A 13,868-nucleotide genomic window follows, 5' to 3' on the forward strand; every position below is an offset into this window, starting at 1 on the left:
GGACTAGACAGATCATCAGTAATCTCTGCTCTCTTTTGTTCAACCATCCCTCCCAGCTCAGCTTTCTTTCTGTCCTTTTCACATCTCCCCACTCCTTCCTTTCCTTCCCTCTTTCTCTTTCATGTCATCTATTCTTCCTTTCTTTTTTTCTCTTCCTCTTTTGTATCGTTTCCTTTTTCCTCCTTCTATTCCATCCTCCTTTTCTCCCCAGTTCTCTTCTCCCCCATTGCTGCCTCTCCTTGAAACAGTATAATGGATTAGGGTGTGTTCTGGATCTCCTTCCCAGTGGCCACTGACATCCTTCCCTAAAGAGGATACTCAAAGCCATTCTTTGCCCCATGTCCAGCCTCGTCTCTTGCTCCACAACCTGCTGGAGGATGGGGAATTTGGAGGCCCTAGGAATACCGGGACCTTAAAGCTCACCTGATCCCACTTCTTCATTTTCCAGTGAAAAAAAGGAAACTCAGAGAGGTTTAGCAATGTGCCCAAGGTCATACCAGTGGATAAGGGCATGGCCGGGCATTGAATGACTAGACGTGATGTAGAGGTTGATGGTGGTAGAAAAAGCGTGGATTTGGAATCTGGAGACCTGGCTCCAGGTTCCAGGGACCACATCCTTAACACCTTTGTGGTCTGGGGCAGGTAAGTTGCCTCTTTGGGGCCTGGTTTACTCACCTGGAAAATGAGGGGGATGGAACTGTGGTCTCTAATGACCCTCCATCAATTCATCCTGTGAACCAAAGGTTCTGCTGAAGAGCCTGGGGCTGTCTATCCTGGAGAGGAGAAGATCGGAGGGGTGCATGAGAACTGTCTCTGTGCATCAGAGGGGCTGTCACCTGGAAGAGGGATTTCATGTGTTCTGCTTGGCCCCAAACAGTAGAACTAGGAGTGCTGGGGGTTCTGGGGAGGGAGCTGGAATTGCAAGGAGGCAGATTGAGACTTCATGTCCAGAAAGGCTTTCTGCCAATGGGAGTCTCCACCAATGGGAGAGCCCGATTCAGGAGGCAAGCTTCTCTCTTGACCCAACCATGCCTGGACATCTTCGACAAGAAGCTGGTCAGCCCCACAAAGCCTGCCGAGGGATTCCTGCACTGGGACCCTCGGAGGTCCCTTCTAGCCCTGGGAGTCTGCACTTCTCTGAGACACACTTTTCCAGCCTCTTCTTGGTTTAATTGAAAAGCCCCAAATCCCTGCATCTCAGGGCAACAAAGCCAGGTGGGCTCCTTGAGGTCACCCAGCCTGATCCCCTCCTTCTGCAGAAAAGAAAACAAAAGCTTCGAGAGGGGAAGGGGCTCCTTCCTCCCCCACCCCCAGGACAAACAGCAAGTCCCCAGGGCTGCCACCAGAGTCACCCTGGCACCTCACCTGGGGATGCTGAGGCTTAGAGTGGAGGACAGGGTGCCGTGGGGCCCCATCCTGGAGTCACTGCCCCCCCCCAATTTATTTATCCCCTGAAAGCCCCAAGCTCAGCAGAAGCTCCAGATCTTGTCTGCCGGCCAGTGATTAGAATGCTTTTTATGGGCTGCTAAATGACAAACCAATTTGTTACCTGCCTACATAAACATTCACTTGCATTAGCCCCAGAATGCTTCATTTTTATTAGCCCAAGCGTTATCTTTTTATGAAGACACAAGGGCTGCATAAAATTAGGGTGCACATGGAAGACGCAATTTACATTTTCCCTCCATCAGCAGAAATGTTCCAGAGCCAGATCATTCGAGTTCGAGGGCAATGGATGGGCACACCAGCAAGGGCGGGGCCTACTGAGGGCACCCATGATGTGCCAGCTGCCCAGCTGGGAAAAGAGAGCAGCTCTCAGGAAGGCCCCTCAAATGGCTCGTTTTTGAATAGATGGGATGAAAACAACCACAGTGAAGAGAACGCCTTGGCAGCCAGCCAGTGCATGTGGCTGCCTGGGGAGGGAACCAGCTGTTTGGGGATGTTTAGGGAGTACCCCAGATGGAGGGAGGGCGGGGGCCTAGAGTCCAAGTCATGTCGAAAGGTGAGAGGAAGCCTGAGCCAGAAGGGCAGATGATGATTCATGGTGGGGGAAGCCTCTTCAGCCAGCCACGACCTCTTGTTCTATGGAATCTTTAGCCCATGTGTATATGCATACATGTATGCACACATGTATATGTACATGCATGCGTATCTGTATGTATATATGTACATGTGTGTGTCTATACAGATATACCTATATATCCACATGTGGATGTATATGTCTATATGAGTGCATATTTATATATACCTATACTATATATAGTATATACATACTATTATATATTCTTTCTCTCACATATATAGAGATAGATAGATAGACAGGCAGGCAGATATATATCCTCACCAAATTACAGAAGAGAACTGAAAGCTCTGAGAGTATAGGATGGCCAGTGTCAGAGCTTAGAGAGACCCTAGAACTTAGAGCATAAAATGTCAGAGCTGGAGAGATCCATCAAACACAACTTCAGAGCTGGTGGGCACATCTCCTGAACACAGAATGTCAGAATCTAGAGATCTTAGAACACAGAACACAGAATTTCAGAGCCAGGGAGGACCTTAGAATGTGGAATTAAGAATTTCAGAGGTTTGGGGGCAGCTAGGTGGCACAGTGGATAAAGCACAGGCCCTGGATTCAGGAGGGCCTGAGTTCTAATTCGGCCTCAGACACTTGACACTTAATAGCTGTGTGACCCTGGGTGACCCTGGAAAAGTCACTTAACCCCAATTGCCCCACCAAAAAAAAAAAAAAGAATTTAAGAGGTGGGAGGGAGCTAAGAAAATAGGAGTAAGAGTGGACTTAAGTAGCTTTGAATCTACTATCCCAACTTTCACTTGCATAGATGAGTCTAGGACACACATTGAGGGTTCAGTGGGTAGTACTGAGAAGATAGAAGTTGTCTCTCTCTAATAGTTCATGAGTCCCCATCAGGGTACTTCCCCCTTACCCGAGATGATCATTTAGTCAGCCAGACTTAAGTAGTTTTGGGGGTTTTTTTGGTGGGGCAATGAGGGTTAAGTGACTTCCCAGGGTCATACAGCTAGTGTCAAGTGTCTGAGGTCAAATTTGAACTCAGGTCCTCCTGAATCCAGGGCTGGTGCTTTATCCATTATGCCACCTAGCTGCCCCCAGACTTAAGTAGTTTTCAGAAAGGAATATTTACTGAGATGTTCAGAAAGAACAGTTGTTACAAAAAACTTCCCCAAATGTCTGACACACTCTCCCTATTTAAATAAAATTCCTTGTCCCTGAGCTGGCACTGATCTGTGCACTGTTGTAGTATTGAAGACACAGGGAGCACAACCAGATTTCCTCACCTAACCTCCCTTCTTCGAGGTCACTTCAGCTCGTCCAGTGGCTCATCAGAGACATCTAATCCCATCAAAACGTTTTCACATGTGGTTGCAATGCCTTTGATTGATTTGATTCAATTGAAACACATGCATTGGTTATGGTAAAATTTCATTTAAGTCAGGTGAGGGTAATTTGATAGATTTATTCAATCAATCCCACCCTTACACTTAGAACTTATAAGAGGGAATGAATGAATGTCAAAGCTAGGAGAAACCTTAGAACATAGAAATGATAAGGTTAAGAGTGATGTTAGAGCATAGAATGTCAGAGCTGGGAGAGGCCTGAGACCAGGGAAGATCAGAACTGGGAGGGGCCTTAGAACAGGGGATGTCAGAGCTGGGAGGGCTCTCAGAATAGACAATGCCATTGGATTTGTCCATTAGATCATTGGTGTCTTGGAAGAGATCGGTTTCAGTAGATTTGTGGGTACAGAAACCAGTTGCAAGGAGTTGGAGAGGGTAGATTGGCGGGGGGGGGGGGGGAAGTTGCTTCCAAAGCTTTGAGGATATTCATGACTTCTTCTGAGGTCTCACCCTTTTTGACCTCTTGGTAACTTGAATCTTGGGTGAGCACCCTTCTAGAAGTGCTCTCTCTCTCTCTCTCTCTCTCTCTCTCTCTCTCTCTCTCTCTCTCTCTCTCTCTCTCTCTCTCTCTCTCCTTTCTCTCCTCTCTTTCTTCTCTCTCCCCTATTTCCTCTGTCTCTCTGTCTTTCTGTCTGTGTCTATGTCTGTGTCTGTGTCTGTCTCTCTCTCTCCAACTCTAGGATTTGCCCCATTTTTGTCTTTTTTTCAAGCTTTTCATCCTTCTAAATTTAGAGGTTTCTCCAAGGTTCTGTCCTTCAAGGGGAGACATATGGGCAAAGGAAGAGTTGGGGATTCTGTTGATAATTCTGGGAGGAGGCTCAAAGAGGCATGAATAAGAACAATAACATCTGACACATATGAGGTTTGCAAAGCATTTTAGCTGTTTATCCCACTTGTTCTTCGCAATGACCCTATGAGGCATGATCAGCAAAGTGAGGCTGAAGGAGATGAGGGAACTTGTCCAGCACCAGTCAGCTGGCTAGCGTCTGCCAGTAGAAATCCATCTCTGATCTTTCTGATCCTGTCTTTGGATTCCAGCTCTGCTAATGAATTACTACCCGTGGGACCTTGGATGAATCATTGCCCTTCTCTAGTCCCATTTATAAAATGAGTGGGGGTTGACTAGGTCATGTCTGAAATTTCTTGCAGTTTTGAATTCTAGGGTAGCCAGGGGTGGGGTTTGGAGGTGTGTGCAAGAAGGCAGTATGGATGGGCTATTTGTACAAAAGTCTCTGGGACAGAATGAGTGCAATGGGGGAACCAGTAACAAGGGAGGCAAATCTGATTGGGGATGGAGGGGGGGTTCATCCCTGGTAAAATCACGGATCTGTAAACTCCAGCAGCTCCCTGTTCCCTCTAGGATGAAGCAGAAATCCCTCCAGCTGTCATTGAAATGTCATGACAGTTTGGCCCTTTCCAACTTGGTCCCACCTACACCTTCTACCACCTAGACATTCCTAACTATTTGCTGTTCCCCAACACAATGCTCCATTTCCCATCTCTGTGTCTTTGCATTGGCTGTCCCCCATGCCCAGTGTGCCCTTCCTCCTTGCCCCTTCCTCTAGAATCCCTGGCTTCTTTCAGGGCTCAGCTTGGGCACCTCCTTTCCTGGTCCCCAATGACTGCAGTACCCTCCACTCTAAAGTGGGTCTGTATGTGCCTGCAGAGTTCCCATGTCATCTGCTCCTCCTTAGAATGAAAGCTTCTTGAGGACAGGACAGCTTTCCTTTTTTATCCCCAGCTCCTAGCACAGTGTCAGGCACAGAGGGGGTGCCCAATAAACACTTGGTAATTGACCGATTAGGTTCTGAAGAGGTAAGTTTGTCTGGGGCTCATCTCCCTCTTAGACTGTGACCTCCCAGGAGGCAGGAACCCTGCCTTGCCATGGCCCTGAGAGCTGGGCACACTGTGTATGCTCACCCTATACCAAACTGCTTCCTCTGTGCTTAATTAAGTGAAATTAATTGGGAAAGGTACAAGTATTTATATGGTGCTCACCATGTGCCAAATGCTTTATAAACATGATCTCATTTGATCCTCACAACTACCCTGGGGTTATTATCCCCATTTCATGAATGGGGAAACTGAGGCAGACAGAGGTTAAGCGACTTGCACAAAGCAAGCAAATATCTGAGGTTGGATTTGAACTCGGGCCTTCCTGACTATAGACTCTATCCTCTGCACCATTGGTGCTCTAGGGATTTTTCAAGGATCCTACCTGTTCATCTGCATCCATGCTGGCCACATGAGTCACCATTCAGGGTATCCCCTGCCCCTGCATGACTGACATTTCCTCTTTTTCCTCTTGTAGCAAACCTCCATGATGGTGCTGAGCAGAAGGTGGTTTTCATCACAGGCCGGATCCACCCTGGGGAGACCCCCTCTTCCTTTGTGTGCCAGGGTGAGTATGTTAGGGCCCTCCGAGCCCCTCCCTCCTCCTCTCTGCTATGTTCCCAACCGTCCTCCAGGGGTCTCTGGAACAGGTCAGTGTGGGACAAAGTCACAAGCTTAACATTCCAGAAGGGAAGAGGCCTTCAGGGGGCTTGTAGTTACCATCTCCCTTACAGACTCCTCTTTCCTATGATGGGGAACTCACTACCTGTCAAAGCAATCAATTATTTGGGGGGGGCAGGGCAATGAGGGTTAAGAGACTTACTCAGGGTCACACAGTAACTGTCAAGTGTCTGGGGCTGGATTTGAACTCAGGTCCTCTTGGCTCCAGGGCTGGTGCTTTATGCACTGTGCCACCTAGTTGTGCCCCAATCGATTCTATTGTTGGACATTCTGATGGCTAGAAACTCTTTTCTAACATTGAGCCCAAATCTCCCTCCTCATAACGTCTCCCTGCCAATCCTATTTCTGCTCTCTGGGGCCACACAGAACAAATCTGATCTTTCCCCAGTAGGACAGCCCTTTAGCTATTTGAAGGTGAGTCTCACATATTTCCCACCCACCCACCCAAGTCTTCTTTTCTAGAGGCTAAATATCCAGTCTTTTTTGTTGGATCCCCCGGTGACATCCCAGCAATAGCAAAATACAAATCTGCCAAGAGGCTTGGATGGTGACACTCCCGGCCCCCCACCCCCCCCCCCAGCCAGCAATGCTTCTGTTCTAGGCTGCATCATTTCATTCTCTGGATGATCACTGAAAGCAGTAAGACCGATCCAAAAATGGAAGGGGCAGTTTTTGAGGTAGCGTGTCTCCCATCATTATAAGTCTTCAAATGGATGGCCACTTTTCAGAGATATTGTAAATAGGGCTCATTACTCAGGGCAGAAATTCGATTAAATGACCACACAGGTCTCTTCCAACTCTCTGATTCTGTTTTCTAGAAAACTCTGTGAATCGAGTCATAAATTCAGCACTATCCTGCTATTTTCTCTTTTTTGAACAAATAATGTCACTGAAAATAGTCTCCGGGAGCCCGGCGGCCTTGCTCTGTCTCTAATTTCACAGCTCATTTGCTGTGTGACCTCTGGCAAGACACTTAACGTCTCTGAGCATCAGGCCCTTCATCTGTAAAACAGCGATAAAAACCCTGCCATCAGCTTCCTCTGTACATTTGGGACAAGAGGCAGAGAAGAGAATTAGGAGCAGTGAGGATTCACTTCCCAAGGTTTAACAGGATGTCGAGGTGGCAGGAACCTTGGGGGTCATCCACACCAAAGCCTGCATCCAAGAGATGGAACCAAGGCCCCCAGAGGGCAGTAACTTGTATAGAGTCACACGTGACCTGATGGGCTCAGAGCCCAAAGACTTTCATTCAAAGTGCAGAGCATTTCGGGAAGAAGACTGTAAGGAAGAGCTTCCTAATGAGGGCTGTCTAAAAGTGGAATGAGGCAGCTGCCTCAGGAGGTAGTGAGTGCCCTGTCACTCCACACAGACAGAGCTCCTGGTCAGGTGTATTATAGAAGGGATTCCAGTTCAAGTGGAGGTTGAATTTGGTGGCCTCCACCTTTGCTGCCAGCTCTAAGGTTCAAGGGTGCTGTGACTTTGTGCTCCATGGATGGATGGAAGGAAGGAAGGGAGGAAGGAAGGGAGGGAGGAGGGAAGGAAAGAAGGAAGGAAGGAAGGAAGGGAGGGAGGGAGGGAAAGAGGAAGGACGGAAGAAAGGAAGGAAGGAAGGAAAGATGGATGGATGGGTAAAGAAGTATTTTCCAAAAACTTAACTAGATAACAGGAAAGGTAGGAAGACAGTTATTCCCTTTTCCAAGAATGACAGGGAAGGGCTGATACCAGGACTAGTCACTGGCAGATAGTCTTTGAGAAGGCAAAGAAGAGTCACGGTGTGGAGCTGAAATTGGGGGCAGGCTCGGGGAAGATGAATGCCAAGGCCTTGGGAAGGCTGAGCCAGCTCTGGGATTCAGTCCTAGACATTCCTTTTCTTGGGGGGGGGGAGGCAATTGGGGTTAAGTGACTTGCCCAGGGTCACACAGCTAGTAAGTGTCAAGTGTCTAAGGCCGGATTTGAACTCAGGTCCTTCTGAATCCAGGACCAGTGCTCTATCCACTGTGTCACCTAGCTGCCCCCTAGTCCTAGGCATTCCTTCAGCTTTAGCTCTTTCTTGGAGGATCCGAGACCATAACCAAGATACCTCAAACTCTCCTCCCTTCTGTAATTCTATGTCACAGGTTCTAAGTTCCCTCCCAGCTCTGACATCCTCTGTTCCATGTTCTAAGTTCCCTCCCAGTTCTGACATTTCCTGTTCTAAGTTCCGTCCTGGCTGTGACATTCCCTGTTCTAGCCTCCCCCACCCTAGCTCTGACATTCCCTGTTCCATGTTCTAAGTCTCCCCCACCCCAATTCTGACATTCCCTGTTCTAAGGTCCCTTTTGGCTCTGATGTTCTCTCCTCTGTGTTTTATGTCCCCCACACTCATGGTTGGGGACAGTCAGAGTTCAGGCTCTTCCCACCTCCAGCCATAAGGAAAAGCCGGGTTTTCCATCCTGTTCCACATTTAGAGATCCACCTCCACTCCCCTCCCTGATCCACTTTGGAACCTGAGAATCACAGAAAACCCCAGGGCCATCTAGTCTAACCCGTCTGTACGGGGTCCCCAGCAAGGGGCGAATCAGCCTCTCCTTGAAGGCCTCCCTGGAGGAGAGCTCCCGCCGCCTCGAGGCACCTGCCACATAGGGCCGGCCCTCATTCTTGGGGAGTTTTCCCTAAGAATTCATTTACCTCGTCCCAGGTCACAGGGGCTATTTGTGGCAGAGCTCGGGGTCAGACCCAGGTCCTCAGACTCTCAACCCAGCCCTATCTTCACCATACCATGAGTGGAGGGTGGGGACTCCTGCATCTGATGTGAGCCGGAAGAGATGAATTGTGAAGTCCCTTTTGGATCTCAGATTCCAGCTGGGATCTGCCCATTCTTTAGATGGGGCTGCCTAGCCCCCAAGAGGAGGTCCTTAAAAAGTGTGGAGCCCCCTGAAAGAAGAGGGAAGAGGAAGGAAAGAGATATTTCTGCTGGATGCAATCAGCAGTGACGGAAGGGATGGCATCAGAGAGGGCTTCCCGGAGGAGGTGACCCTGATCCTGAATACTGATCTTGGGAATTCAGATCCCCACTTTCTACATACAACAGGCACCAAATCAATGTCTGCATTCATGAAATTAATTTCAGGGGGGGAGGGGGGACAGCCAGGAGAGAGAACAGAGTGTTGGAATAGGAGTCAGAACTCTTGGGTTCTTATTGGTTGAAGGAACTGGGAATGTGGAGTCAGGAAAGAGAAGATGCTTGATATAGCCAAGGACAGATCAAGTTGGGGGAATCAAAGTCCTCCCATCTTCATGTCACTTTCAAACTGAGAGCTGTAGAACCAGAGAGATCCAAAGATCCTTGAGGCCAATCCCCTTGTTTTACTGAAGGGGAAACTGAGCTGAATTCGAGAATGTGGAGCAGGGATTGGCCTTGGTCTGTCCATTCCCAGGTGGCAAAAGAAGGACCGATGAAGGGGAGGGACAAAGATAAGCTCAGGTCTGATGTCAGGAAAACTTCCTAACCCCAAGAGAGCTGTCTGAAAGGGGAATGGGCCCCTCAGGAAGGGGAGGAGGCATTTGGGGTCATCATGGTCAACCATTGATCTCAGAGGTCTCTACTGCTCAGGCGTATTCTAGCGGGGATTCCTTCCTGTATCAGTTGGACTAGTTGGCCAAGCCGGGGGGAGGGGCTTCCTGCTCCAACATTTGGTGATTCTGTGCCATATCTGACACTTTGGTATGAAGCAGGGAAGGCCACTTCTTGAAGCCTCAGTTTCCTCTTCTGTGACATAGGTATGATGGAGTTTGTGCCACTTGCTTCACGAGAGTCCGCTGTAGACCTTAAAAATGTTAGGGAGGGAGCAGCTAAGTGGTGCAGTGGATAAAGCACTGGCCCTGGATTCAGGAGTACCTGAGTTCAAATGCAGCCTTAGACACTTGACACTTACTAGCTGTATGACCCTGGGCAAGTCACTTAACCCCCATTGCCCCGCAAAACAAAACAAACAACCCCCCCCCCAATCCAAAAGTGTTAGGGAAATGGTAGATGTCATCATGGCATCTCATGTTGTCAGAGGTAAGAGGGACCTTAGAATGTGGAGCAGAGGAGCTCAGAGCTCAGAGCACTTCTGATCCCAGGCTTTTTGCATTTTGACCCTTACATCCTCTGGTCCAGCTGCTCTGGTGGGGGCAGCATGGAAAGAGGCCACCGGCTTCCCTGCGCCTTATCTCTTCTCCCCATTGAGGGGAGGCGGCTGCTCGTCCCAGAGATGCAGAGTCTTCCGGCCTCCTTAGGTTGTTTCTCCTACCCGGGTTCTCCAAATTCCCATAATCCCAAATAGCATCGGAGAGATATAAGCCACCCAAAGGGAGGGGACCCGCGTTGATGCTTCCCCCATGCTCAGAAACCTTCATGGAGCCTTGAGGACATCAGAGGGAGCCGAGCTCTCTCCCCGCCCCCCTCCCAGTTGCCTGTGTCCCAGCCCAGCTTCATCAAGGACATGGTGACCTCTCCCAGTCCTCATTGGGTTACAGGCCCCCCTTCCCCCCTCAGCACTACCCCTTCTTCTGCCCTTCATTCATCTGCCCAGCACCTAGGAAGGACCATCTCTTGTAGCAGTCTCTGGGCTTGGAGCAGATGTTATGATGCATCATCTGTGGTACCTGTTCTCATGAAACTCATGCTCCGGGGACAATGGCAATATTGGTAACTCACATTTCTGTGGCACTTCGCAAGAGCTTTACAGTTTTTAGAATACTTCACCGTTTACAACACTCACCAATATCCCCCCCTTCACCCCCCCCCACTCCCACTCCTATTCTGTCTGTACTCCAGGGTCCTTTACGACTATAAGAAGCACAATGGAAAGGAGCCCTGCATGTGGAGTCAGAGGTCCTGAGTTCAAGTATTGCCTCTACTGGGGGCAGCTAGGTGGCGCAGTGGATAAAGCACAGGCCCTGAGTTCAAATCTGGTCTCAAACACTTGACCCTGGGCAAGTCACTTAACTCTCATTGCCCTGCCAAAGAAAAAAAAAAGTATTGCCTCCACTATCTGTGTGACCTTGGACAGGTCCCTTTGCCTCATTTCCCTTTCTGTAAAACATAGGGGTGGGCCTAGAGGCTCCCTCTGGTCCTTCTAGCTATCGAGCACTAAGTTTGAAAATGAAGTGGAGCTGGGCAGACCTTGATTCTCCCAACAGGGGGGCTGGGGAAGCTGGCAAAATTGAATTCCTGTCACTTGGACCATATGTTCCTCGTGACTCACAGTCCCACTGCTTGTCAGCTTCTAGGCTGCAAGGCTGGGGCAGAGCCTCCCCATGCTGCAGCCTGAAGGTAATGATCCGGAAAGCAAGGCTTAAATACTATTTAAAGGGGCCCTGCCGTGAATCTCTTGCGTGGGTTCTCCTCCCCACCCCAACCTCCTGAAGCAGACTGCTCCATTCCCCTAACCAGGCCCTGTCGGTGAAACCTCATCACACGCTGGAGCAAGCAGAGAGGCAGTGTGACCTAGTGGCTAGAGGACCTGACTTGAACATAGAGAGCCTCAGATCCTGCCCCTGACACTCCCTCCCAGTGTGATCATGGGCAAGCCCCTTCCCCTTTCTGAGACTTGGTAATAGGAGGGTGTTAGACTGAATGATCACAGATTCCTTTCTGCTCTAAAACCTCACATCCTACAAGGTTGTGTCTCCAAGGGGAGAGTCTAGCTGTGACATTCTGAGCCCCCACCCATGCACTCAACTGTAATAGTTAGTCACCAGGCACAAGTAGCCAAAAAGCAAAAGGATTTATTAAGGTGGCATGATAAGAACAGTAGCTGCCCAACACCCCCTTCCCCTCATTGACCTGGGGGTCTCTCGACTACAAACGTGAACTCGGTGGCTCGGTGGCATACACTGGTGGGGAAACAGGTGGGATGAATGCACGTGGCCAAGGCAACTCATAACTGCATCAGCACAGGGCCCCAGTGTTCTCTCTTTCCTGAGGGTGTCCTCATGATGCTCCACCTTTGGAATAGGTCTCTGCCACGCACGTTGTGTAAATGAGCTCCCCGAGCCTGCTCTTCTTCCCAGCTTAACTCCCAACCACCATAATTGTCTCTCTTCTCATGCTCCTGGAAGGAGCCTCCAATGACTCTTCATATCTGTCTCTGTGTTTCTGTCTCTGCTCTCCTCTTTCCGTCTCTGCCTCCTTCTGTCTGTCTCTGTCTCTCCACCTCTATGTCTCTCTGTATATTTCTCTGTCTCTCCTCTTTCTCTTTCTCTGTTTCTCTTTGTGTCTCTGTCTGTCTCTCCCCCTTCTCTCTTCTTCTCTCTCCCTCCCTTCTCTCTGTCTCTCCTCCCCTTCTCTCCTCCTCTCTCCATCCTCTCTCTGCTTCCCCCCTCCCCTGTCTCTCCTCCCTCTTCTCTCCTCCTTCTCTGTCCTCCCCCTTCTCCCCCATGTTCTCTCTCTCTCTCTCTCTCTCTCTCTCTCTCTCTCTCTCTCTCTCTCTCTCTCTCTCTCTCTCTCTCTCTCTCTTGCTCGCTCTCACTCTTCCTCTTTCCCTCCCTCCCTCCCTCCATGCTGGATCTCAGCTCCTGCAGTTTGAGCTGCTCTGCTAAAGGGGGTGGAGGGAGGCAGAAGGAGAGAAATCACTCACCTCTGCCCCTTGATCCCAGGGGGTCAACGTCACAAAGCTGCTCTCTCCTTAGACTGTATCTCAGGGCTAGCAAGCTTGATTTACAAGGACTAAAAGGACACTGCCACAAGAAAGCTGCCCCTCCCCCGTTTCCATCATAGAGAGGCCCTTCCTGCTTTGTAAGGGGGCAAGGGTCTAGCCGAGCGTGTGCACTTTGTTTTCCACATTACTGCCCCATCTCTGTGTGACCCGGCTCCTCCCCCTCCTCCCACCCCACACGGACAGGAGATTCTAGCAGAATTTCAGCGCTCAGGATGCACTTGCCTCTACCTCCCTTTACGCATCAAGTGCTGGCTGATTCCTTATCACAGTGCTTGTGAACCTCACTGTGTAAACTCACTTGTCTTTTCTGAACCTCATCTTGTTCTTCTCTAAAATGGGGATAAAATGCTTGCACTGCTAGCCTACCTTGCAGTGACTTGACTAGGGTCCCACAGCCAGCAAGCTTCCTCGAGGTGTTTGCACCCAGATCACCCAATCTCACATGTAGCTTAATTACCATCACACCTCAGGTATTCTGCCTGGCCTGAGAGGGCAGAACTGAGAGCTACAGGAGGAAGAGCAGGCCTACTTAGGAGACCTAGCCGAAAGTGGGATGGGCTACCATGGGAGGTAATGAGCTCCCTGTCACTGGAGATCTTCAATATGTGTTTGTTGAATTGAATCCCTCGTGTCACATCTGTCTTTCCCTTGGCTGCCTGTTTGGCAACCCAGCTTATGGCCTGTATTAGAAATAAGGGGACTTGGGTTTGAATTCTGCCAGTCACGGACTAGCCATGTGACCCTGAGCAAGTCCTTTCCATGCTTTCTCTGTAAAATGAAGAGGTTAGAGCTATTGTTCAGTCATCTCTGAAGCAAAACCTGGTCTTTGAGCTCCCCGTCCTCCCCACCTCCAGCCTTGCTCAACATCTCTCATTGTTTACCCTTCACTCCCACGTGGTTTAAACCTGTTCTGAAGACTCCACTTGCCTTAGGCCCCTGGCTCCTTGTGGTCAGAGGACCAGCACCAAATAACAATAACAACAACAATAACAATAACAACAACAATAACAACAACAACAATAACAATGACAACAACAACAATAACAACAACAATAACAATAACAACGATAACAATAACAATGACAACAATAACAACGACAACAACAATAAATAATGACAAGAGCAGCTAACATTTATGTGGCCCTACTATGTGCCAGACCCTGTGCGAAGCACTTTACAATTATCATCTCATCTGATCCTCATGACAACTCTGGGAGAGAAGCACTCTCGTTA

General features: G+C 49.3%; 1 protein-coding gene across 1 annotated transcript in view; it reads left to right on the top strand.

Annotated features, from left to right (window-relative positions):
• AGBL4 (AGBL carboxypeptidase 4) overlaps positions 1 to 13,868 on the top strand; it is a 795,252-nt gene that overhangs the window by 726,331 nt on the left and 55,053 nt on the right. The window contains exon 7 of the mRNA XM_043964632.1: positions 5,747 to 5,836. Coding sequence (XP_043820567.1) covers positions 5,747 to 5,836 — 90 coding nt within the window. The remainder of the gene's footprint in view (positions 1 to 5,746; positions 5,837 to 13,868) is intronic.

The sequence above is a fragment of the Dromiciops gliroides genome, chromosome 4 (genome assembly GCF_019393635.1).
Source record: "Dromiciops gliroides isolate mDroGli1 chromosome 4, mDroGli1.pri, whole genome shotgun sequence".
Taxonomy (NCBI): domain Eukaryota; kingdom Metazoa; phylum Chordata; class Mammalia; order Microbiotheria; family Microbiotheriidae; genus Dromiciops; species Dromiciops gliroides.